This window comes from Globicephala melas, chromosome 15, assembly GCF_963455315.2.
Source record: "Globicephala melas chromosome 15, mGloMel1.2, whole genome shotgun sequence".
Classification (NCBI taxonomy): domain Eukaryota; kingdom Metazoa; phylum Chordata; class Mammalia; order Artiodactyla; family Delphinidae; genus Globicephala; species Globicephala melas.
The window spans coordinates 11,774,495-11,799,049 of record NC_083328.1 but is presented as its reverse complement, the minus strand read 5'-3'; the positions used below and the strand labels follow the sequence as shown (position 1 = coordinate 11,799,049).

Sequence of the window (24,555 nt, the reverse complement as noted above, 5' to 3'; positions counted from 1 at the left end):
TGTGGAATAAATTGCCAAGAGAAGTGCTACTTCTTAGAATAGGTTAAAATCAAGCAAAATACTTACAAATTTATAGTAGAAAATAAGCTTATATACCCACAATGCCCTGTTGAGAGGGTGCCAGTCCCTTCTCCAATTCTACACTTCTGTTCTAGGGGCTGTTGTAAGAAATCAGCAACATTAAGTATGTGAAAGGATTCAGTACACAGTTACCCTCAATATTACCAGCCTGAGCACTTGCCTTTGACAAAGGCTTAAAATCTACCCGATCTGTGTGACCAGGAAAAAGTTCAGATTTTAAGACAGGGAAAAACAGTGAAAGGGACAGAGAGAAAGAAAAAGAGAGAGAGAAAAAAATCAAACCAACAACAAACATGCTACTGATGTACTGTATGAGTGGCAGCCACCCATGGTAAACTCCAGCTTTTAAAAACAAAATAAAGAACTTCCCGAAAGATGGTGAGGTACTCTCCCCTCCCTAAATCCTATCATTATACCTAGAAAATCCCTTGTAACCAAGACAATTTTCAGCAGCAACAAGGAACAAACAAATGTAGCTTACCAGAGACCCATTTGGGACTCTGTCACAAAATGAATCTGTATTAAAAGAAGAGCGGAAAGGGATGAGGAGCTCGAGCTTTCAGGTCAGGCAGAAACTGCTGCATTTCCTGCCTCTCATACTGACCTCCTGCAAGTTGACTTAACTTCTCTGAGCCTCAGTGTCTTCGACTATAAAACAGGGATATCATTCATTTTTTCCACAGCATAGCTCTAATGAGACGATGAATGCAAAATTCCAAGCACAATGCCTGGCACAGAGTAAGTACTAAGTAAGTAGTAGCTCCCTTTCCTAAAGTTTCTTTTCATAGAATTTTTGTGGAAATAGATCAACCCTAAATAAGCACTGAGTACCTACTACACATGGATTACTGAGTAAAGGAAGCAACAATTCTGAGAGCCTCAGACACCTCAAAAGAAGGATATATGTAGAGAGAGTACAGAGGTTAAAATTAGAGAATAGAGGGAAATGAAACAATACATTAGAAATATAGGAAGATAACTCTGGCTCCCTCTTTTCCAAGGTTCCAGTCCTATTCCCAAGTTACACACAACAAGCCATGACGGAGCATATAACAGACCAAGAAAAAATTAACAGCACTTGAACTTCCCACCAGATCCCAAATAAAACACGGAGTACACTGTGTCACGGTCAACACTTAAAAAACTCCCTTAGGCTTTCCCCAAGATCTCAATCCATGGGAAAATCATTTCAAAAAGACGAAATACTCTGAAACTTAAGAAATAAAGCATTGCTCTGAGGTCAGCATTATCAGTAAGTTTATTATTATTATTACTACTACTACTACTACTATTACTATTGTTATCTGTGATTCTGGAAACAAAATTGCTGCAGATAAAATTAGTTCTGGGTTGAAATACAGATAAAGGATGGCTTTACTGGACAAGTTTAAAGTATGCATGATCCAAAATACATTGCCAAAAAATTTAACAATTTTTATAAAGTGATCAAGGAAGCGAGAAGTGTTGTAGATATGCTGAATTAAACACAGTTTTTGGTACTTTCAGGTATTACATGAAACTACTTTTAAGCACAGGAAATATTTCTGGAATCACACTATATATTCAGTGCTTAAAAACAGTTATATTATACCCCAATAAAGATGTTAAAAAAAAACATAAAAAAAAATAAAAAAATAAAAATAAAAAAATAACAAAAGGGAAAAAAAAAAAAAAACAGTTATATTCCTTCAACTGAAGATGACCTGGAACAATCTGGGCCACTTCTATATTAGACTAATAAAACTAATTTTAAAACAACACAACTGTCTAACAGGGAAGGTTTTAACACTCAGGTATGAAATCACACCTCCCAGCACACAGGCTGAATTATCCCCCAGCTTCTCACCTGTAATGATCATTTGCTCCCTCTCCAGGTGGCTGTTAGCCACCAAGTATCTTCCTAGGCTCACATCTGCAAGTACAAACTGCCTCTGGGGCCTCACATGCTATGAGGGTGAGAGGGAGGACAAAAGCAAAACCTTCATGCTGGCTTAGACAACTTCTGGAAATATCTACTTCAACACACAGCACAAGAGCAATTTGATAAAATTAAAATACCCTTATGTCACCATGGTTAGCGAGAAGTATTTTTCAAATAAAAAGAGTAAATTTAAAAAAAAAAAAAAAAGAGTAAATTTACTTCACAGTTCCTGTAGAGGCCAGCTTCTTCCATTAAGGCCAATTCCAAAAATTTAGCAAAAGATCTTTCATCAGTTGAGAGGGCATAATTAGATGTTTTGATTAAGGCATTTTCCTCCCCTGGTTAACAAGATATAACAGATGTCACAGACTTCCCTAATAACAATACAGTCCTGCATTTGGCATCTTTACAATTTTAAAAGTGAACTGTCATATAGAAAAATTATAGCTAGGGTGTCTCCGTACAATCATGGCTCTGAAGTGGTTATGACATGCCTGGACTTCCCAATGGAACAGATATGGAAATCATACTCCATATTCATAGCTGCAAGCCCTCCTTAGCACACACTTGAAAACCAACCTCTGAAATCTGAATGATGTGGGCTTATTCAAATCACCACCAATTATTCCTGGAAGCACCGACCAAGTGAGGTATGAAACCTGTACAGAAAATGCAAACCTCACAGTCACTTTCTTCCAGGAGCACGGGGAACACATGCAGAAAAGTGTCTCAGGAAAAGCAATGCCCATCTAAAGAGACTCACTGTAACAAAATCCAAGCTTCTATGCAGACAGGAGGAGTACCATACTTGATTTTCTTTTTTAATCATATTTTTTCACAGTAAGATTCCCCTGGTGTGTTCACCCAATTCACAAAAATTCGATTTACACCAATTTTGTCAACACATCAGTCCAGGGTATAACTAGAGATAGACCTGCATTTTAAATGGGAGGCAGCCTCTCTGACTGAAGTTCAACTCAAACATCCTGGTTTAACAACTCCATCAGTGACATTAAGCACAGATCTAAAGATTACTCAGCCCCTCTGTCAGTTGCATGTGTTATTTATAGTACAGTATATCAATCATGTGTTCCCCTTATTATTTCCTACTTTCTGGTCCTAAGCTATTTGGTCTGCCAAATTAATACATTCCATTGTTGCTGCAATCTAAACAATGCTTGATAAAAGATTAATAAAATAGTTGGGTTCTCTGCAACCACAACATACACACCCAGGGAAATTCATCAATGTCTTTTTATTTGCATATTTGACTGACTGCCCCCTGCAGCAAATATGTAAGGTACCAATGCTCAGGTATCCTGGTTTATGGTTTGCATTTAATTCAGGGTGTCAATCTGCTTCTGTTTTAATTACATTCATCTTGATATGTTATTACAATCTCATGAAAACTTCTTTTCATTGTATGAATGGCTATAAATATATACACATGACAAACAGTTGTTATAAATTTTCTGGTTCAGCAATAAACAGGCGAGATGCCTTAGCCAACACATCATGTGGATTTAATATTTTGAGTCTTTCTTCTTCAGAAGAAAAGTTTGGTTGAGCCTTCAACTCAACCAGATTCCAAAGTTCACTTGTTTCAAATGTTCTGCTACCAACTTTAGTAAGTTGCTCTGAGTCTCTCTGAATTGCCAGGCTGAAGAAAAATATTCTATCCAAAAAATTACGTTAAAATTTTAAGTGGGCCACATTAAGATCATCTTACATTCAAATAATTATTTTATCTTTCCATCGGTTATTCAAGGATAAGAAACCCTCATATCATCACCCTAATATTTATTTTTTCTTTTACATCCTTACTATGGGGGGGGGTGTTAAAAAAGACTAATGGACCTGCAGAGAAAGGCCAATTGTACACTGGGGGAAAGATACTGGGTAATAATCAGAACATTTCTTGGAAAAAATGGGAATCTTTACAATCATGGTTGATCATCCTCATTTGCAGTTATTATTATTATTTTTTTATTTATTTTTTTTTACCTTCCAATGTTCTCAATCCTTAGAAATCCAAGTACTGAGGAAAAGCAGTCTCCTAGTTTCACTGGATAACACTGAGAGCCTCTAACTCCCAGTGTGATCTTAAGCAGGACAATTAACCCTTCTAGGCTGTGTTTTCATTTGCAAAATGAGAGGTAGAACTACAGCATTTCTCAAGATAACAACTGTGCCTCTAATGCTGCTCTGGCTTAGAAAGCACATCAACCAACAATAGCTGAACTGAAATGGATCAAAAGACTGCTCTGAAAAAGCTGAGGTCCTAACTTTAGGATAACACCCCCTGAAGATGTAGCTATGCACATTAATCTCAAAACTGTAATTTTCACAAATAATCAAACTGATCAGCCTAACAAATGAGAAAGGAGCAAACTTTGTAATATGTAGCAACGCACAAAACCAAATGCTTGTTTCCCCTTTTGCCTCAGTGAAAGTATAATTTCACTTGAACTATATAAGATCATTTCTTAGAACAGCACAATCCAGGACCTTCATTATTTTTGCCAACTGAACATGTACAGAGAGAATGGGTGGAACACTGGAATTTCTAGTATGTGGCTGGAAAACAAGTGATGTTCTAATGTTCAACTACTGTTCCATCTACATCTTTATTTCCTTAGGGTTGTTTTTTTTTTCCTCTTACTTAGTTTCTAACTATGGAAAACTATTCACTAAATCACCTTTAGCCAGCAACCTTTAGCCAGTAAGCATAACTGAACAGAGACCCTAGCAAACAACCAAAAAAAAAAAAGTCTACTTCACTATAACTATCGAGAAATCACTGCAATACTAGACTCTCTTAATTCCTCTTTTCAAGCTCTAAAATATCACTGCCATGAGAAACTTTGCAGAAATGTAAAATGAAGTTGGTGGGTTGTACTACACGGGAAGGTAGGTGTGGAGACAAGGAAAACAACATCCCTGACATCCCTCAGGAATCATCACAACTTGACCCTGGCATTGACTTAAATCCTGTCCCAGATTCAGTCTAAAGGTATCACATTTCACCCATATATCCAAGAGTCGCATTTTGTCTTCACAGGCTGTGTTTCTATATCTAACCCAGGTCATTTCAAAATGCTTCAGTTAATAACAACCACACAGTACCTGCAATTTGAAGGCTTTCTGTCAAAAATGAATCCCAACCTGCATTAGCCATTTTCCTTTACTTACAAACTGTGGGCTTTCCCTCCTCCTCTTGTGACTCCATTTTACTTATGTCCAAATGCCATATGTCCGCGCACTTGGGTTTTCCAGGGCCCAGAGATATGGCACTACATGGTAGAGTGGCAAGCCAAAACGACAAAATATTTGTATGTACTTGGTCATTTGTGGTATTTATTCAGGCAAACTCTAACCAGAGCTCACAAATGAATGAGAAATCAGAAATGATGAGCTGATACAGCCCAGAAAACTGAGGCAAGCAATTTATCCTCATGGGGCTACCTTCAGAGTCCCTCAAACAGACTGTCAATGTTCAAATAATGAAGGTTTGTAATTTAAAGCTCTATATTTCATTCAGAACTTCCTAAATCCACTGCCTTTCAAAATTCGTAATTTTGATAACTCTATCTCAGTAAAGGAAGAGAAGAGGAAAGGGGGAAGGAAGTTGGGAGGGAGGGAGAGAAGGAGGTAGGCGGGCAGTGGGTGGTGGGGAGTCTACTGGATCCTAGGATGAGACTGACACATGCACTAGTATATGAAATAAAAACCTAGAAAGACGGCAGCAATACAAATGATTTCAGGCTACAAGTCCCCTTGCAAAAGATGGAATCAGAGACTGAAAAGGAATGACACAAAGAAGGCTGTACTTGCCTAGTCTCTTCCTAAGCAAGCAAAGGAAGCCAGACTAAGTTAAATCTACCCCTCCCCTCCTCAGTCACTAACAGCATAAAAAGGATCTATTCTTTGTGACCTTACAAGATAGGTACTGACTGCATACCCCCTACCCTGCAGGCTTGTTAGAAGAAATGAAGTAAGAACACAGTTCAGATCTGGAAGAAGAAATGCAAATTTAGGGTCTCACCAGCCTTAAATTCTATGCCCCACTTCTAGAAAAAAAAAAATTCTGCATTCATCTATTCATTGAACAGGTACACATTATATAAGAAAAACTGTTCTGACCCAGCTAAATGTCCCTAAACTGGTTTTGATCCTCTCCTGTCTTGGGTTTCACCAAATTAATTCCCTTCCTGCTCTTCCAAACTTCAATTATTTGAGAGTTTTTTAATCTGATTTTTTTCCAGAACTTTCTCAAATGAACAGCTGCTATCCCATTACCAAGGTCTTTTTCCTATATCAACAAAATATTGGGTTTAATCCTAACCCTGAAAAAAGTGTTGTTTCTTGAGAAAAAAAAAGAAATAGTATGAGGCACTTTTACAAAGTTAGGCTACACTTAATATGTTAGTATATTACAGCATAGGGGTAAAATAAAATGTAAAAACTAACCCACCATCCACCCTCTGCGTGCGTGCACACACACACACACTCCCTCCATCAAAAAGTGCAATTGACCTTATGTCCAAAGCCTTTGGACATATGCCTTATGTCCAAGCCTTTGGACCTTATGTCCAAAGGCTTCCAAATTTAGCAAGTGGAACCTAAATTATTCTTTAACAGCTGCCCTCAACTCTTATTTTTCTTGGCTTGGGGACCTTATTTCTAATCCTCACATTCTCACATTCTCTCAAATCACCATTTATTTTTGACAGCATATAGAACTGTTGTATAGTTAGAATCTCTTTAACACCCTCAATGCTCCTTGAATCTCCTGGAATCATGTTGAATGCCCTGTCTTTTTTAACCCTTTTTCAATGGTGAAAGCTAGAGGAAAACACTCTCAAAAAGGATGAAAGGGTAAACATTAACTTTGTGATTCAGTTTTTAAATTTACTAATTCATGTATACCCTGCCTACTTCCAAAAAAGATCTAAAGTAGTTCATCTCAACTACTAACACAAGGCATGTGGAATCACCACACCGCCATCTTCGTCCTCATCTCCCATAAATACTCCTGGAGTGATGCTCTGCCTTGTTCGGTGAAATACTGAAATTCAGTAAGCAAAGTAATATATTTGAATTCATAACCAAGCACATTCACAGTCCTTTTTTTTTCCTGTAGACTTTCTCACCACTTAGGAACTTCTCAGATCCTAAAGCTATGCAAATTGTCTGAAGTGAAATGCTGGAACTGACCCATTTACTCCACAGTCCCATCCCAAACTTCCCAAGATAGAAAGCGAAAAATGTAACAAAAACATAGCTCCATAGTTTTCACTTGCTGTGTAACAGCAGATGAAGGGTTCTGACCTTTCTTGAATGAACACATCATACATAAGCGAGCAAAAGGCAGATAATTTGAAGCCTTTATTTTAACATCAGTGTCAACCTCCTTTCTCATCCAGCCTTCTTTGCCAGCTTGCTAAAAATCAGCAGTACAGGAAACCAGAAGGAACCAAGATAGGATAAAACTCACTCTGGCTGGAAGGCAGCTTGGTAGCATCAGAATTGGGCTGCTATCACAATGAAAGAACTATTAATGAGATCACTCACCAATATTCACCTCATGTGTGGGGTTGTTAACAATCAATGAAGGGCTGACACCAGGCAGGAAAAGGGAGCAGAAGGAAAAGTGGACTAATCATCATTATTTACATCTCACACTCCCCTTGCCACTCCTACTTAAGCAGCAGCCTCTACTCTGACTCCAAACTTCTGTGCCTGGTTTTCCAAGTTGTCTATCATCAGCCCACTCACCCTAGACTCAGAGACTATCAAGTGCCAAGATCTGGAAGGGACCATTGAAATCTTTTCCAGCATTTCCCATACTGGATTATAGATTATGAATTATAATGCCAAGAATGAAAAAGTGCCCTGTGGTCTTATAAATTAGGAAATAAGGCGCATCACTTCTCCTTCTCTAATATTCAAAACTCATATACACATTACAAAAGACTTCTAACCTGGGCAGAACAAGTCACCCATTTAATTTTGTCTAGCCCATCAAGTTCCAAAACTATCTGAGAGTAGATCGCATTTTTTTGGTCTGGAACACAACCTATGAACGTCCACAGAACTATGTTCCATTCCAGCTTGGGTACCTTTGCTCTAAAACTACTCTAAACCTCTCAACTTGTGGAAAAAGAAAATGAGGCTTTAAAGAGTGCCTTCCCAAGGTCACTCAACTAGTTAGGACAGCCAAGCCTGGAGTGTGGGTCTCCACTGGTCTCCCGACTCCCGAACAAGCACTCTTTCTTACACAATTTTGTTCTCATTTCTACCAGCACTTCCTTGCCCGCAAAACCTAATCACCCATCTTGTTTCTGTGCCTTCTTCACCATTCCCTCTTTTTAGAATGCCCACCCCCCCACACTCCCTCCGTGTCTATCCAAATCACTTCAACCTTCCAGGCCCCATATTCTCCAGGAAGCCTTCTCAAACACTTCAGCCTATCTCACTATCCCTTCTCTGAAAGCCTATTGCACTTAGTTGGTATTAGGCATTCAAGTGCCTGTTTCAAAATCATTTTATAGGTGCTGGACTTAATTTTTCAACTAAACTGCACACTCCTTCAAGACACTATATATATTTTAGATGTCTGTGCTCTTTCTAGTATCTTGCACATATCAAACACTCCATGAATATTTGCTGACTGATACAAGGAAAACGATTAATGTTTTTTAAACAACGGAATAAGTGAGATTTGACCATAGTAAATTATTATAGCCTACAAACCTGGCACGTTACAAGCACATCAAATTCTGTACAGCCTATTTACGCTACCAACGTGCGGGTAAGCCCTGAAACACATAGGAAATGAAGACCACATGAAAGTCTTCGTTTGATCCTCCACCCACCAGAAATGAGTATTCCTTCATTTTCACCAGCCTGCAAAGCTCCAACTAGCCTCCTACCTGCTAATCCCACAATTTCATCTTCGCTTCCCTTGGTCAGTTGTACAAAAGGAGGCTGCCCTAAGAACCCAGTACACAGCAGCCGAGTGAGGGGGAAAATAATGAATTTGCAAATTTTCAGTCATAGTGCTCACATGGCTTCCTAATCAAGACTACACAGAAAGAAATGCAAATAACGACAGAAAGGTAATATTCTCTGGCACATCTGGGCATGCTGACAGTTACTAGAACCCCAACATTCCCATTTATACTTTGTTTGCTGGAAACCACTTTTTAATGAGGCTTGATATCTGGGGATATTCACTTGTATTCAAAGAATATTCAAATAAACAATACCATACCAAATGGTAATTCTGCTTCTCAAATGCATAATGAAAAGAACACCATGTTCAACTTTCGCCTCCTCACTTACCCTCTTATCTTCTATCATGAGGCTCTTCACAATCACATACTTGAACTTCAGGGCACAATTACTCAAGACAAGTGTCCCTGCAGAATACGAAACTACCTCTGCCAGTTTCACTGCATATAAAGTGTGGGACTTCTCAAACCCCATCCAAAGCTTTCATTTTAAATAAGAACCAACAGTACGGAAAATAAATCAACATAAAAATGTAGATTCTCATTAGACAAGTTTCTTATTTTTCCTCCAGTACTGTAAGTAAAACCACAGTTAGTATGGAACAATTGTATCAGGACATTTCATTATGAGTTAGGAGCCTCTTCTTAAAAGGGAAGTCAAAATGAGCTACTCTAGACAAAACTATAGGCGTCAAATGATGTGTCCATTAACACCCAAAGTATACACTCGACAGTTAGCTAGCTACTGCTCTGAACCCACATCAGCTTAAAAGCCAAGCTGTGCAAGCCAGTATTTCTAGTTTCTAATCACAGTATCATACTAGCAGCAACCTTGATGACACGTGGTGACAACTGATTTCATTTCTACACACAAAAACACAGTATGTATTTAGGATAACTCTTAGAATCTCTAATAATTCTTAACATTTACAAGCACTCCTGTAACATACATTTCTGTCCAAGTTCATAGTTTAGTTGCCTGTTTCCTAATAAGCTCTCACATTTCTTAGTGATAGTTCAGTAAATCTTCCAAACTGAGTACAGTGGGACACCAGAGGTTTTATTTTAATGATCACCACACACATATGTCTGACCATCCAGCATGGACACAAACGTGATAAGCAGCAAACAGTTCTACCTTTTCCCAGAGAACCAGACATACATGATGATTTTTATTCCCCACTGTGTGTTTTTAACCTCAGAAGTGTATTTACAGCTTTCCTACAAAAATTAGGATGCCTAAATGTGAACACTGACCGGATATTTGATATTAGGGAACTGTTGTTAATTAACCTAGGTGTGATAATGGTACTATCGGTTTGGGTGGGTTTTTTGTGTTTTTTTGAGTCATTACCACTTAAAAAATACATACCAATTTCTCACATCACATCTAGGAGGAGAGAATGAGTAGATGGCATAAAAATGAGACATGAGTTGGCAACTGTTGAACCTGGTGGTGGTGTATCAGTACACTGGGGACTGCTATACTGTTCTCTGTACTTCTGTATATGTTTAAATTTTCTATAAAGTTTTAAAGAAACTTTTTAAAAAGTTAGACCTTTATACCCACACAAAGATATTCAAATGATATTCAGATATGAAGGTAGTGTAATATTCAGGTAACCGAAGTAACCTGGGTTTTGAATCTAGAAAAGTAGCAGAAAAATAATCACAGCAAGGAAAGGAATGGTATTAATGGTACATTTCAAACTTGGCCTTTAAAAATTAAAAATTTTTTTTACACCCAAAAGAAACTAGAATGGGCACATTTTCTCACAAAAGCCAGATGGATAGACATATATATCACAAGCCCAGTCAAATATTTATTAAAAGTAGAACAATCAAAAACAACTGCATAAATTATATTTATCTTTACTTGGTCTTCAAAAATGTTCATGGGAATCTGGAGGCCCCTCTTGCTTACTGAGAAGGGCCACACAGCAGAGCAGGATAACCATGCAGGAAGCAAAACCACTTATAAGCAGCTCTTACAAATACTGTCCTAAACCATCCATTGATAGCAACCAAATCCTAGGCAGCGTTTTCTAATTCATGTACTAGGACACGTATTGACATTTCAATTCCTATTTTAAAGCAAAAGAGAGACAGAGAGAAAGAGGTCACACTGTACAGTACCCTCCCACCTTGGCAAAGTTGAAGCCACAGTAAGAATTATCCTAACAAGTGGTGAGCCTCAACACTCAAAAGAACTCCGTAAGATCCATTTTAGCCAATAAACCACCAGTTCTAGAACCCAAGGACAACTGATTCAATCACTAACATCAGAATCTATGGCCACCAATACCACCACCCTCCCTTCCTCCCCAGCCACTAGCCACCATCCACCACCATCACCACCAGCAGCCCAACCAAAAAGCAGTTTAAACAGAAAAGAACAACCCTAACAGGAAGGCTTCCTTTTTAAAAATATTTAAACTTGACACCCAAACACACACACAGAACCAGCCGTCTAAACCTCTAAACCTGTACAGTTACCGCATGTGAGACTTAAGCTGTCATTAACAAAGCTTACGTTTGAGCATTGCAAACAATACCATAATAACAGCAAAAACCAAAGGGAAAAGGAAAAGTTTCTTTCAGGAACCTCAAACCATCACGTCAGGTGCAGAAAAGGCTAGAAACCAACTCCTATCTTGGTTTTGTTCTTAAGAAAGCCGGACCAACTCTGCAGAGTCTCAAAGCACTCTGTATGTGTGGCGTGTTGGGGGTGGAGGAGAAAAAAGGGGGTTACTTTTATACAGGTGAGTGACCCATGCCAGCACCAAATGAGATCCATCCAGGTAAAGAGAGTTTCCCTCTGACCCCTGGACAATCTCCTCCTACCGGCCCCCCATCACCACCCCCAAGGAGCCCTTTAGCTGGCAGAAAAATGTGCATTTGGAAATCAATGCTGCAGGTGCCCAAAGAATAAAGAAAGACACACAGAGATATACACACACACAAAGCCAATCAGAAAGATAAAAAAAAGAAAACTCAAAAAAAAAAGGAAAAGGAGAGGGACAATTGGGTGACAAGCCCTTCAGATACCCGCTAGGATTTTATTCTTTCCTCCCACCAGTCCTCTCTATTGTACATTTTTCTGTCCTTTAACCGAATTGCTCATGTACACACACATGTGCATATGTATGTGTACAGATAATATTACAATTAACCCTTTCTGTAATAGAGCCCTGTAAGGAATACAGAAAGATATTCCATCCTTTCCTCTCTTCCCTCCCCTCCTCCCTCCTTTCTCCCAACCAGGAGAAAACGCCCCCTTCCCCAGCTTCACCAAAAAAAAAGAAAAAAAAAAAAAAAAAAAAAAACAGGAAAGAAAGAAAAAAGAAATGAAAAAAAGGGGGCAGGGGAAGGGGGGCAAAGAACCACAAAACCCCATCAGTCTCTGGTCCCGAGGACACCCAGGAATGGTCTATACAAACACACACACAGGGACATATGGCTCTGTAGAAAGCACACAGAGAACCGTCCACAGGCGCCCCAAACCCAGCAGAGACTTCCACCAGCCAAGAAGCCATGATTGGGGAGGGAGAGGAGGAAGGAGTAGGGGCAGAGCTCTCCGTGGAGGGGGGCGCATTGTTGTGATGCCTGAACCCCTTTCTTTCTGCCCATCTGCTGTGGAGGGGGTGCAGGGAGGGGGCGCAGGGGGAAGGCGAGAGAGAACGAGGAAACCTGGAGACCAGGCACGGCTTGTCGATTCCCTCCTGCTGCCTGTCTGCCCGCGCCCCCAGCTCCCCCCCCCCCGGCAACAATAAGACCTCAGCCTAGACAGACAGCCAGCCAGACCGACCGGAGCGCGGCGGGGGAGGCAGCAGAGCCGGGCGCAGCCGGCGGAGGGGGGGGGGTCGTGCCTATAAAGGGAAACCGGGGGGAGGGGGGTCCCCCTTACCTCCAGCGCTTCAAAAGTGACAAAGCTGGTCATGGCAAATCCATCAATGATGTCCTCTTCGGCTGAGGTGGACTCTCTCCGCTTCCTCCGCGGGGGTCTGGGCCGGGACGGGGCGGAGGACGGGGGCTTCCCATTGTCTTCCTTGTCGGAGCCCGACGACGAGGCGAACGAGGGCGCCCGGGTCCGGCCGGCCCCGCCGCCGCCGGCCGCGCCGGCCCCCAGTCCGCCCCGGGAGCGCCTCTCCCGGTCTCGCTGAGACCGCGACCGCCGCTTTTTGCGGAGTCCATGGCCCCGCGTCGGGCCATCCATGGCTCTGCTTCGCCGGGGTCTCCCCGCTCGCCGCCTGCCCGCCACAGGCTCCGGCCGCGGCCGCACAAAAAAATTGACACCAATCCCTCCCTCCCCCTTCTCGGCTTCCCTCCGCCCCGAGGAGGGCGCGGGGGAGACGGCGGCCGAAAGAAGGGAGAGAGGGGAAGAAAGAGCGGAGAAAGAAAAGAGGGAAGGGGCGGAGAGAGGGAGGAGGGACGGGAGCGAGGGCGAGAGGCGAGGAGCCCAAGTGCGGGGCTGCCCACAGCACCGAGGGTCGGAGATTCCTGTGAGCAGCGCCGAGCAAAGTAATGGCTGAACACACAGGTCTCCTTTAGAGGGGAGAAAAAAAAAAAAAAAAACTCACCAAGCAGGCAATAAATCAGAATAGCGGAATGCTTTGATCAAGAGACTAGGAGGCTCCGGGGAGCCCTCCCCGCGGCCATTCTCCGCCGCGCCCCCCGCCCCCCGAAAACGCCTGCCCCCCTCGACTCCAAATCGGGCCCGAAAAGGTCGCGGGAAAGTGGGGGCAATGAACTTCACCCGCCCCTCGCGCAGGAAAACACCCCCGACGCCTCTCACACACGCCTCAGAGAAAACTCACTCCCTGGCTCCAAAATTTTTAAGAAATGCATCCAGGGGAGGCCAAGGCTTCCAAGCGACCTGAGAGGGACGAGACCCCCCAGAGAGGGAAGCATAATAATGAAATAATTAAGAGGGGAGAGGGCGAAACTGGAAGAGGTGGAGAAGGGAGGTGGAGGAAGGGAAGGAGGATGCTGGAGCAGTTGTGGGGTTTGCTTTTCGGGCTTGGAGGGGGGAGGAGGAGGAGATGAAAGAAGAGAAGAAGCAGCCCCTGAGGCTGCCACCCACCCCCCCTCCTCAAAAAAATATTTTTTCCTGTCCCAGAGAAGAGGTCACCCTTCCTCAAAAAAGGGAGGGGGCGAGTCAGTCGACGAGGAAAGCAGAAAGAAATCTCCAGCGGGAGAGACACCGGTGTGCCGCCGCCGCCGCCTCTTCTCTTCGCCCAGCCTGAGGGAGAAGCACGGCCAGGAAGCGCCGGGAACGCCGCTCTCACCGCCGCCGCTAACGCTGCCACCGCCGCCGCCGCGAGAGCCCCGAGCCGGAGGGTGCACGGCGTGTCCCCCGGCGGCTGCAGCGGGAGCCCGGGCACGGCCCCATCCTCCGCCCGCCTGCCTCGCTCAGCTCCCGCTCCTCCCCCTCCGCGGCCGGCCCACCGCCGCCGCCGCCCGCCTCAGCCCAGCCCCGCGCCCGCCCGCGCGCGCCGCGCGCACGCGCACCTCCCTCCCCGCGCCTCGCTCGGCGCGCGCTCCCGCCCCCGCGGCCCCGGCCGGCTGGATCACGTGGCCGGCCGGGCTCCCTCCACCCCGCCCCTCCCCAGTTGTAGAGTGTGTAGAAAGCAAAAGGCTGGGGGCTGGCCACGCTCGCGAGCCCAGGGCATGCGCGCTGGGGCGGCCGGGCCTGCGCACTGGGGGAGGAGGGGAGCCAGGAATGGGGAGCTAGGGCGGGTGGGGGCGTGGAGGGTGCAGCCCGCGTGCGGTCAGCTGCGACCCGCCAGAGTTGGCGCGCGGGAGTGTGGGAGCCGCGGAATGTTCCCGCCAGTCGCACCGGGGTCAAGTGCGGGCCGCTGTCGCCTGTCTACTCCGCGCGCCCAGCTCAGCGCCCTCCTCCGCGCCCTCCTCGGGACACTTGTCCTTGGACCCCCTACCCCAGGCCAGCTGGAGGCGCCCCGGCCGCCTTCTCCAGAGACCACCGCCCAGGGTATTTTCCTGGGGCGACCTTCGCAGCGAGGGAAGGAGGGGATTCAGAGAAGGATACCGGGGTGGAGGGGGTGGGGGTTTCCCGAGATGGGGCGCGACTGCAGGCGACAGAAAACGGAGCGGGTGTCAAAGCGCGGGCCTCTGCTCCGCTGGGGGGCACTGGGAGGCCCCACGGCAGAGTTGGAAACTTTTCTGCCACGTGGTAGCACAACGCGTGGCCGAGTGACCCCCGCACCCTAATGACCTCTGAGCCCTCCTAGCCTTCGAGCGGGGGCCCTTGACAGGCGCGGGAGGCTTCGGAGCAGCGAGCGCGCGTCCGGGTGCCGAACTTGAACCTCGGCTGCTGCGGCCTAGGGCGAGGAGGCGGGGCTGGAGGGGGCGGGGACCGCCGCAGACAGAGGACCCGTTAGACCCGCAAAACACAGACCCTGCCACAGAGGGCTTCCTTTATCTGGGGAGAGGGGGGTTCCCTGCTTTTCCTGTCACTGCCCCTCCTACCGCCGCGAAGTAGCTGATGCTTATAAAAAGTTGTATTAAAAGAGTTGACTGCAGCCCAGAATAGATCATCAAACGCGACCAGCCTCTCTGGGTAAAATAGCTGTACGTTTTCGGGGCACTGGGATTTCTGATACGGATCAGAAAAACGCCGACAACCCTTTCCACCAACCTGTTAGTTACCCAGGTCAGTTTATGTCCAGCTACATAAACACCATGGCACATCACCCCTTACCCCCAGTACCCTACACTTGGAAGAAAAGGAAAATGAACGGACGTTTTTTAATTGCCCACAATGAATCAGGCACCGTACTGGGCGCTTTGTACATGATTTCTCCTCTTTGAATCTAAATCTGCACGTTTTGTTAGTACAACTGGAAGAAGATAGAAAAGAAAAAGGACGTGACAACCAGACATAACTAATATTCATTCAATCATTTCTTCATTTAACAATTATTAGAGCCTGTTATGTACCAAGCACTGTGCTGGGAATACAGTGGTCCATAAAACAGAGGTCTTCCTTCTTAGATCTTAATGTTCTAGCAGGCAAACCTCACTCATCTTGCACTTACGACAATTTAATGGTTGGTCATTCCCTTAAGGCACAGTTGTTCAGTGTCCCCATTTCCGGATCCCAGGTCTGGATCTTTCTGAAGTCGAGGTAGGGAACGGGACCGGATAGGAGGATGGTGGACGCTGAGAAACAAGAGCAAAGAGGAGCAACCACTGAACCGTGAATGAGACTCAAGCTTTCTAAGTGTCCAGGGAACAAACCATTTGACCTTAGGCAAGACTGTTAAATGGTTAGTTTTCTCATCTGTAAGTCAAAGAGTTTCAATATGTTCAGAAAGTCCCTTTTCAGGTCTACCACTGGCCTTCTCAAAACACGTATTTTCAAGCAGATTGAGTGCTGTATTTCTTGAAACTAGTAACTGATAGATGGGATCCGACGCAATTTATTAGGAACAGCGTGCCACCTTCTAAAATTACCTGCCTAAGATAACTGAGCCTGCTGCCCCTGGAGCCATTAACTAAAACAGTACCTCTGTACACAGTGTAACTTCTTAGGCATTGTCCCAACAGCTGCTGAAATCTACTCTGAGGTTATCAAGCTCATTCCTACAAAAGAAAAAAAAAAAAAAGGCAAGGTCTTTGTAATTTAAAGCAAGGATCTGGGCTTATTTTTAGTATTTTTAAGAATGTGGAACATAAATACTGATAAGTTTCAAGGAAAACTAGCAACTAATGTACTTACAGTCACTGTTCAACAACTTTGGGGGTTGGGTTGAGGAAGGTGTGAAATTGGCAAATATAATAAAAAGTATAATATTAGTGACTTTCCAGAGTAGCCCTTGGCAGTCCTGTTTTTAAAGAGTAATGTCTGATAGGAAAAAAAATGGATGGTAATGCACTGCATCCAAGAACCTTGCCTCTGGCAAGAGTAATTTGCAAATGCATTTTGGGATAATGCTTAAATGATTTTTTTTCAGGGTGCAAGCATAATGCTCACTGGAATTGGTAATGCCTTTTGGGTCAGTCTCAATTTTCTTCCATCAGTGAATTAAAATTGTTTGTGGATTATATTGCCCATATTTGTTTCTGATTCTCCATACTGTCTATGTTGTAAGAGCTAATGATTAACAGACACCATATAATAAGCTAAGCACTTACTATGTGCCAGGCATTGTTCTAAGATGCATTAAAATAAATATCTCATTTAATTCTCATAAATTTTGAAAAATGTTTTATTATATCTGTTTTACAGGTAAGTAAACTTAACTGTAAGAAGTTTAAACATACTTGCCATAGCTGTTTTGTGGTAAGCTGAATTTGGCCTGAGTGACTCCAAAAGTTGTTCTCATAATTGTAATGCTGAAATGCCTTCCTCAGAATGATTCCTCAAGTAATCAAATGCTATATATATGGTACAACCACTATGGAAAACTGCAATATATCTTAAAGGTAAACATATGAAAATACTTTGGCCCAGAAATTCCTTTCCTAGGAATATACTAATATCAAATATATACCAAAAGATATCTATTAACAGCTCAGAGCAACACTATTTATAATAACCCCCAAACTGGAAAACAATCAGAATGTTAATTGACAGTAAAGTAGATAAATGATTGGTGATATATTCATATAACGGAACACTATACATCACTAAGAATGAACAATCTGGTTTTTAAAAAGATTTATTTATTTTTGGCTGTGTTAGGTCTTCGTTGCTGTGCGCGGGCTTTCTCTGGTTGCGGCGAGTGGGGCTACTCTTCGTTACGGTGCGCGGGCTTCTCATTGCGGTGGTTTCTCTTGTTGCGGAGCACAGGCTCTAGGTGCATGCGCTTCAGTAGTTGTGGCACGCAGGCTCGTGGCTTGCGGACTCTAGAGCGCAGGCTCAGTAGTTGTGGCACATGGGCTTAGTTGCTCCACAGCATGTGGGATCTTCCCACCAGGGCTCGAACCCGTGTCCCCTGCATTGGCAGGTGGATTCTTAACCACTGCGCCACCAGGGAAGCCCGAACAATCTGCTTCTAAATGCAGTATTATATATGAATCTCATAAATATGATGCTAAGTAAAAGAAGTGAGACACACAAGAGTATGTATTGTACAAAAACAGGCAAAACTCTTGTGCTATCAGAAGTTAGGATAGTAGTTACCCTTGAAGGGAGCTAATGACTGGGAGGGGCCATAAATAGGGCTTCTGGAGAGTTCGTCATGTTCTGTTTCCTGAGATTGGTACTGGCTGCTCATGTGTGCTCAGTGTGTAAAACTTCATCAAATTACATTTCTCTGTATGTATATTACACTTCAACAACAAAAAAATGTAATGCTATGTGGGGGTATTGTTTGTGTACATATGAGTACCTATATAATACTTCATTTTTTTTCATGTATTGATGTCACTACCAAAATGCTCATCAACAGTAAAATGGATAAGAAAGCTCTGGTTTATTCACACAATACCATACAGTGTGACTATCCAATGGAATACTGTAAGTAAACCAAAATAAAGCATACATATCATCAGGTTTCTTACTGGGCAGAACAAAAGATAAAGCTTAAACTTGAAATGGGCAGCTTGAATGAATTCATAATTCATATCAGCAGAAGCTTAGGTGATTTCTTAGCTAAAAGTTTGTAGTTGATAAAGAGTAAAGCTAAAAAAATAATTCCAAAAAAGGTTGCTTGTTTAGTAGGGAAGACACTCAAGTGGTTCTGGAATACACAAAGGAAAAAACTTACATCTGTATTAAGGAATAAACTACTTAACCCAGGAGAGCCTCTCCAGTTGTGCAATCTTTTATTCGAATCAATGATTCATACTCAAACTACATCTTGAACATTCAACCTTGACTAGGCAGAGAATACTATTATAGCTCAACAACTGAACTAAACTCTGAGCCTTCCATGCAGTGGTAGCTATTTTGCGTATCAGATTTTCTAAATTACTAAATTTTTACATCCCTCTAAGTCTTGCACTTTGCACTCTGCCAACACAGCAATTGTTAATACATCCTTCTTCATATTACATATTGGTATATAGTGTTTGAATTTAATTTATTAGGAAAATTGATTTTTAACTCAAGGCACTAAGGTTTATGTTTTGGTCATTTATAACTTTCAGTTATGTACTTTGTGTGTGTGTCTGCCCTGAGACCAAGGTAGAAATGAGCTGGCTAATGGACCTATCTTTATGCCATTTCCAAATGAACAAATAAGGAGACTAACACATTAATGTCCCTCTCTAACATTTGTAAGTCATTTTTTATAGTAAATATTCCTGGGGAGATGTGATAGCTTGCTTTAACTGACAGGTAGCCCATCAGCAGTAACATTGTTGTAACTTTGCACTGATTATCACCTGCTGTTTTAATTTTTTTCTGCACTGGAAGTTGTTTTTCAAACTGCTGTTTTAATGTACAAAAAGAGTGGGGGAGGAAACATGTAGTTCAATTTGCTATATGTTGTGCTGCTTTTATATTATCGTACAATAATACAATCTTTCTTCATCTCTACAGGTGCCCCTGATGAATGACACATTGATTAACCCATATTCTTCAGACTCTGCCATATGGAGCCAATGAAAGATACCTGCTGGTGACCAAATGATGATCACATGAAAAGGTAGTTCTGGCAAATTTAACAAGCTAGATTTTCACAAAACCAATTAGTCTTCCTGTTCCTTCTCAGGGCAGTCCTTTCTATTGATACTTAAAGGGTCATTGACATGGTCAGGTGGGGAAATTGATGGATAATCATAAGAAAAACTGTAAATGACTTTTTTTTTTTTTTTTTTGCCGTACGCGGGCCTCTCACTGTTGTGGCCTCTCCCATTGCGGAGCACAGGCTCTGGACGCGCAGGCTCAGCGGCCATGGCTCACAGGCCCAGCTGCTCCGCGGCATATGGGATCTTCCCGGACTGGGGCACGAACCCGTGTCCCCTGCATCAGCAGGCGGACTTTCAACCACTGCGCCACTAGGGAAGCCCCCGTAAGTGACTCTTTAATGCTACCAATGGGAGATCTCCGTATTTATTACTGATTAGAACTCTGAGGATCAATTTCTCTATTGGATTTGGTAGATGACTTGTGATGGTTCATGATTTTATTTTTATTTGAAGAGCAGTATAGATCTAAAAGGATCAGATTCAGATAACATCCTGGTTGAAGAAGTTATCAATCCTTTGGAATTACATGAAGAATATAATAAATTATAACCCAGACCTAATTATAAGCTCCTATTTATAAAGCCTAGTAAATTATTTTACATTTCAGTTCTGTTCAAGGTCTTTCACCATCTGGTCCCAGTTACAGTATTAACTTCCTTTATTCCAGCATATATATTTCTATGCATCCTAAGCTAGCTCTTACCCAGAACATTTCCATGCCTTTGCCCATGCTAGTCCATCACCCCAGAATCTCCTCTCCTGCCATCTGGACTTACTGAATGTCTACTCATTCATCGAGACCAATTTATCCATCAACACCAACTCATCCAAAAAGTTTATGCAGATTGCTACTTCCATTCAGAATCAACAGCCTCTTCTCTCCCTATGTGGCACTTTAATTTATGTATATTTCAACGTATTATTATATATTTCAAAATAATATAATGAACAATCATGTACTCTCCCAGAAGCTTAAGAAATAAAACATTTCCAAAAAACTTGAACCCTCCTATGTATCTCCTTTGGTACTGAGTCCTCCTCACTCTCCACTCCTTAGCCTACCCACCCTTCCCCACCCTCCCCATAGAGGATCATTATCTTGAATTCCATGCTTACCATCGCATGCATTTCTCTATATTTTTGCTTCATTGGAAGTATCCCTAAACAACATATAGTATTCTTTTGCATGTTTCAAAATTTACATAAATGATATCAACCTAAATCTATTCTTTTAAAACTTGTTTTTTATATTTGATGTCTTATTTGTGAGAGTTATTGGTGTTGATACATATAGTTCCTATGCATTCATTTTCACTGTCGCCTAATATTCCGGTATATGATTATTCCATAACATATTTATTTATATCTTGTCTACAGACATTTAGGTTGTTTACAGTTTTTGTTATTATAAATACGCAGGTGCACAAAGAGACACGACCCCTTTTTCCACACTACTGTTACAAAACTTACCACACTCTTCTATTATTTTGTTATTATATACACATCTCGTGACTTTTTCCTATCACCTGATAAACTCTAGAGGATAAGGATTGGCAGGTGCCCAATAAATGTTAACTGATTTGATAACTTATCCTTTCTGTATTTGAGTTGAGACTTTGCAGGCTCAGGCTGTTGTCTTTTAATTATAGTACAGAAGAGGACTTGAATTTTTAGATTTTCATACTTCTACTTCAGAAATCCTAAAAGGAAGGAAGCATCAAGTGAGAGTTGATTGGTCAGACTTAGTATAAAACTTGGCTCCTACCAAGCATCTGTCCTCAAAAATGAGTTGGTAGTATTTCTGTGTTCCTCAATGCCTCTGTCAATTTTGGAACACAGTAGATGTTTCTCTACGATTATGATTACCCAGTGATCTCATTTTGCTTCAAGTGCCATTAATTCTTTGGAAAGATCCTAAAAAGAGGAAACGACATTTTCATTTGTGATGAAAATTTATTGAGGTTCAGAACAAACAAACACATTGTTTCAACTATCCAAATAAAGAATATTAGCCAGTTTCTAGAATGGGCTCATATTACCAAGAATTTTCGTGAAATAGTTATTTCAATAGCAGGTTAGCTGATGAGAAACTAGCTAGCAGAAGAAAATATTTATAATTTGAACTGTTTATAAGTTGTCAATATGATTCTACCATATGTATGTTTTCCCCCAAAGTATTATTTCTTAAATTTAAAAGGGGAATATTATATAAAGATATTATTAGCATTATCATTTGTAATAGGGAAAAAACAGGAACACAACATAAATGTCCTGCAATAAAGGGTAATTAAGTAATATAACATGGAAATATGTTACAAGTTTATGGATTCATTAAAATTATACATATGGTTTTGTGATGATATGTTTTTGTTAATCAATGACATAGAACTGTACATACCTTGTGACTACAATTGCTTTTTTAATTATTAAATTATATATTGTCTATATAAAGTTTAGAAGGAACAAAACTACATATATAGTTGATTTATTTTAGTGGCAATATGGATGGAAATTTATTTTTAAATTGCTTTTCTATATGTTAAATTTATAATAATAAATAAAACTGTGTAAGTATAATATTTCTTTTTGAGTGAGATGTGTGTACTAGCATGACTGACTGTCCTGGTTTGCTTGGAACCAAAGGGTTTCCCTAGATAGAAGACATTCACTGCTAAAACTGGGACCTGCGCAACTGGGATGGTTGTTCACTCTATAATGTGTCTTTGATTGGTAGGAGAAGATGGGAGGAAATTGTCATTTTACTTCAATTTTCAGGAAATAAACTAGATACTAGTTTGGTCACTGACCAGAAATTATTACAATTTAACACTCTACTCTTCCATACTGTGGCTAATCTTGGAAAATTGCACACAAAGTCTTAAAGAGACAACTTTCCACTAATTACATATTCACCTGGTATCCATTTCAACAAATGAAATTACTCTCAGCATATGTTAATTTACGTAATTACTGAAATACCAAAATCAGATTAACCACTGTGGCTCAAAGAAAAAAAGAAATCATGGCTCCAGAAAATTGCAGAAGTGTTTTTTAAAACAAGTGCTTTAAAACGTTGTTCAACTTGTACATAGTTTTAAAGAAAGCTAATAAAACATGGCTATTTCGTTATTCACTCATGAGACGATTCTGAGTTCTTAACAGTATATTTTGGCTGTATTGCAGCTTAAAAGTAAGTCGTCCTAATATCCTGCACTTTGTTGGTTGTTCTTGTAATCTCCATTGTGCGTGCTTTAGTGGCATAGCACTCCTGTTGGAAGACAAATTATATCCACTACTATTATCTATTTTCATAATTAACAATTACGCAGTTATTCTAGAAGCCCAGCAGCAACAACAATGACATCTTTGTACTTGCAAAAAGCAAGTACTTTTCAAATTCCTGGCTCTTTTTCCCTAAAACACTGACATCATAGTAAAACATTGTTCTCCCTGCTTTGGGTTCGAATCATCTGATAAATAGAGAAATCTGAAGATAATGAAAGAGGACATATGCTGGTATAATTTTGCAAGGCAAAAAAGTCTTTTCTCAGACTTCTTAATTTCTGTTGCTTGAATACATGAAATCTATTGTTTCATGGTTTTACTTCCTCATTTCCTATGCCAGATTATTATTGCCACTTAAAATGAAATCTTGGGCACAGTTCACCTTCCATGCTCTTGGTTCCAGTTACTGTACTATTATTAGAATACCTTTGCTTTCCAGGATCTTATTTCCAGAAGCTCATTAACATTCTTGATCATCATCATGACTATTATTATTATTTATTTTTGCTCTTTTGTACAGAATGAGTTCTCTTTATAGCAAAATTTGTTCGATTCAGTTTGTTCTCCCTATCATTAATAACTAGTACTACACATTAGTATAGAATTCTGCTTTTGTTGAAAATTAACTCCAATAAATCAAAGAAACATAAAAAAAACAAATATGGACATATTGTGGTACGATCCTTCAAGATAAAAACAGAGGTGTGCTCAGATTCTTTGTTACTCTTGCTTGATCACATGGAATCAAGCACTTCACCACATGCAAAATCTACTGCAAACTTTTGCTTCTCCTATATTATTAATTTCTAATTGCATTTCCCATTAATAATACCTTAATCTTATCTAACAGAAATATAGTGATATTACAACCAAAAATATAACAGGGCAGGAATAAGGGAAAAAAGGAAAAAGAAAGAAGAAGGGAAGTTGTAACTCACCATAAAAAAAGCCACACAGAGATTTTATGCATTATCATATTGTATGTACCCATTACTGTCAAAGCTCTAGGTCTTATACCGTAGAGAAATTGCAAAGACAGAAACAGTAAAGTGTGTTCTGCTCAACACCCAACAAAAGTTAACTTTTCTTGGATTCCCCACATTAGGCATCCCAACCTTAGCTAACAGCATGTCAAAGTTTCTCTACCTCAGTACCTTCATCACACACACACACACACACACACACACACACACACGCCCAGGCTTATCTCTGGTCAAGTCCATTCTCTTTCTTCCATTCTGCCAGAAATCTGTTGATTATCCCAATTCACCTTTGTAGTGGACAATCAAAACATAATAACCTTACAGTCACCGTTGATGATGGATGCCAAAACCTTTGAGAAACAGGATATCCACAAAGTCTCAATGTCATTCCTGAGATCACTTACTAATTATATGGGGAAATAGAATTTTAACATTGCAAACATTTGGTGGCTACCACCTCAACCAAGTGATCACATCCTGCAGCACCAAGTATGATATCACACACCTATGGTGTCATGCACTGAGGGCACAACAGTACTTACACACTATTCCTTCCAAAAATATTTAACTTGAAACTGATATTAGGACACAGCTAGACAAATCTAACGTG

The 24,555-nt window shown here is 41.4% G+C and overlaps 1 protein-coding gene and 1 long non-coding RNA gene across 4 annotated transcripts in view; one reads left to right on the top strand and one right to left on the bottom strand.

Annotated features, from left to right (window-relative positions):
- Positions 1–13,587, bottom strand: part of AUTS2 (activator of transcription and developmental regulator AUTS2) — a 1,124,169-nt gene extending 1,110,582 nt beyond the window's left edge. For both annotated transcript variants that reach the window (XM_030871940.2, XM_030871941.2), the window contains exon 1: positions 12,926–13,587. In XM_030871940.2, coding sequence (XP_030727800.1) covers positions 12,926–13,234 — 309 coding nt within the window. In that variant the 5' untranslated portion in view covers positions 13,235–13,587. The remainder of the gene's footprint in view (positions 1–12,925) is intronic.
- Positions 13,588–14,790: 1,203 nt separating this feature from the next.
- On the top strand, positions 14,791–22,171 carry LOC132593478 (uncharacterized). Of its 2 annotated transcripts, none has more exons than XR_009559038.1 (3): positions 14,791–15,010; positions 19,529–19,634; positions 19,857–22,171. It is a non-coding gene; the product is annotated as an uncharacterized lncRNA (long non-coding RNA). The 2 variants fall into 2 exon arrangements; XR_009559039.1 differs by lacking the exon at positions 14,791–15,010 and adding an exon at positions 15,106–15,691.
- The last annotated feature ends 2,384 nt before the right edge of the window (positions 22,172–24,555 follow it).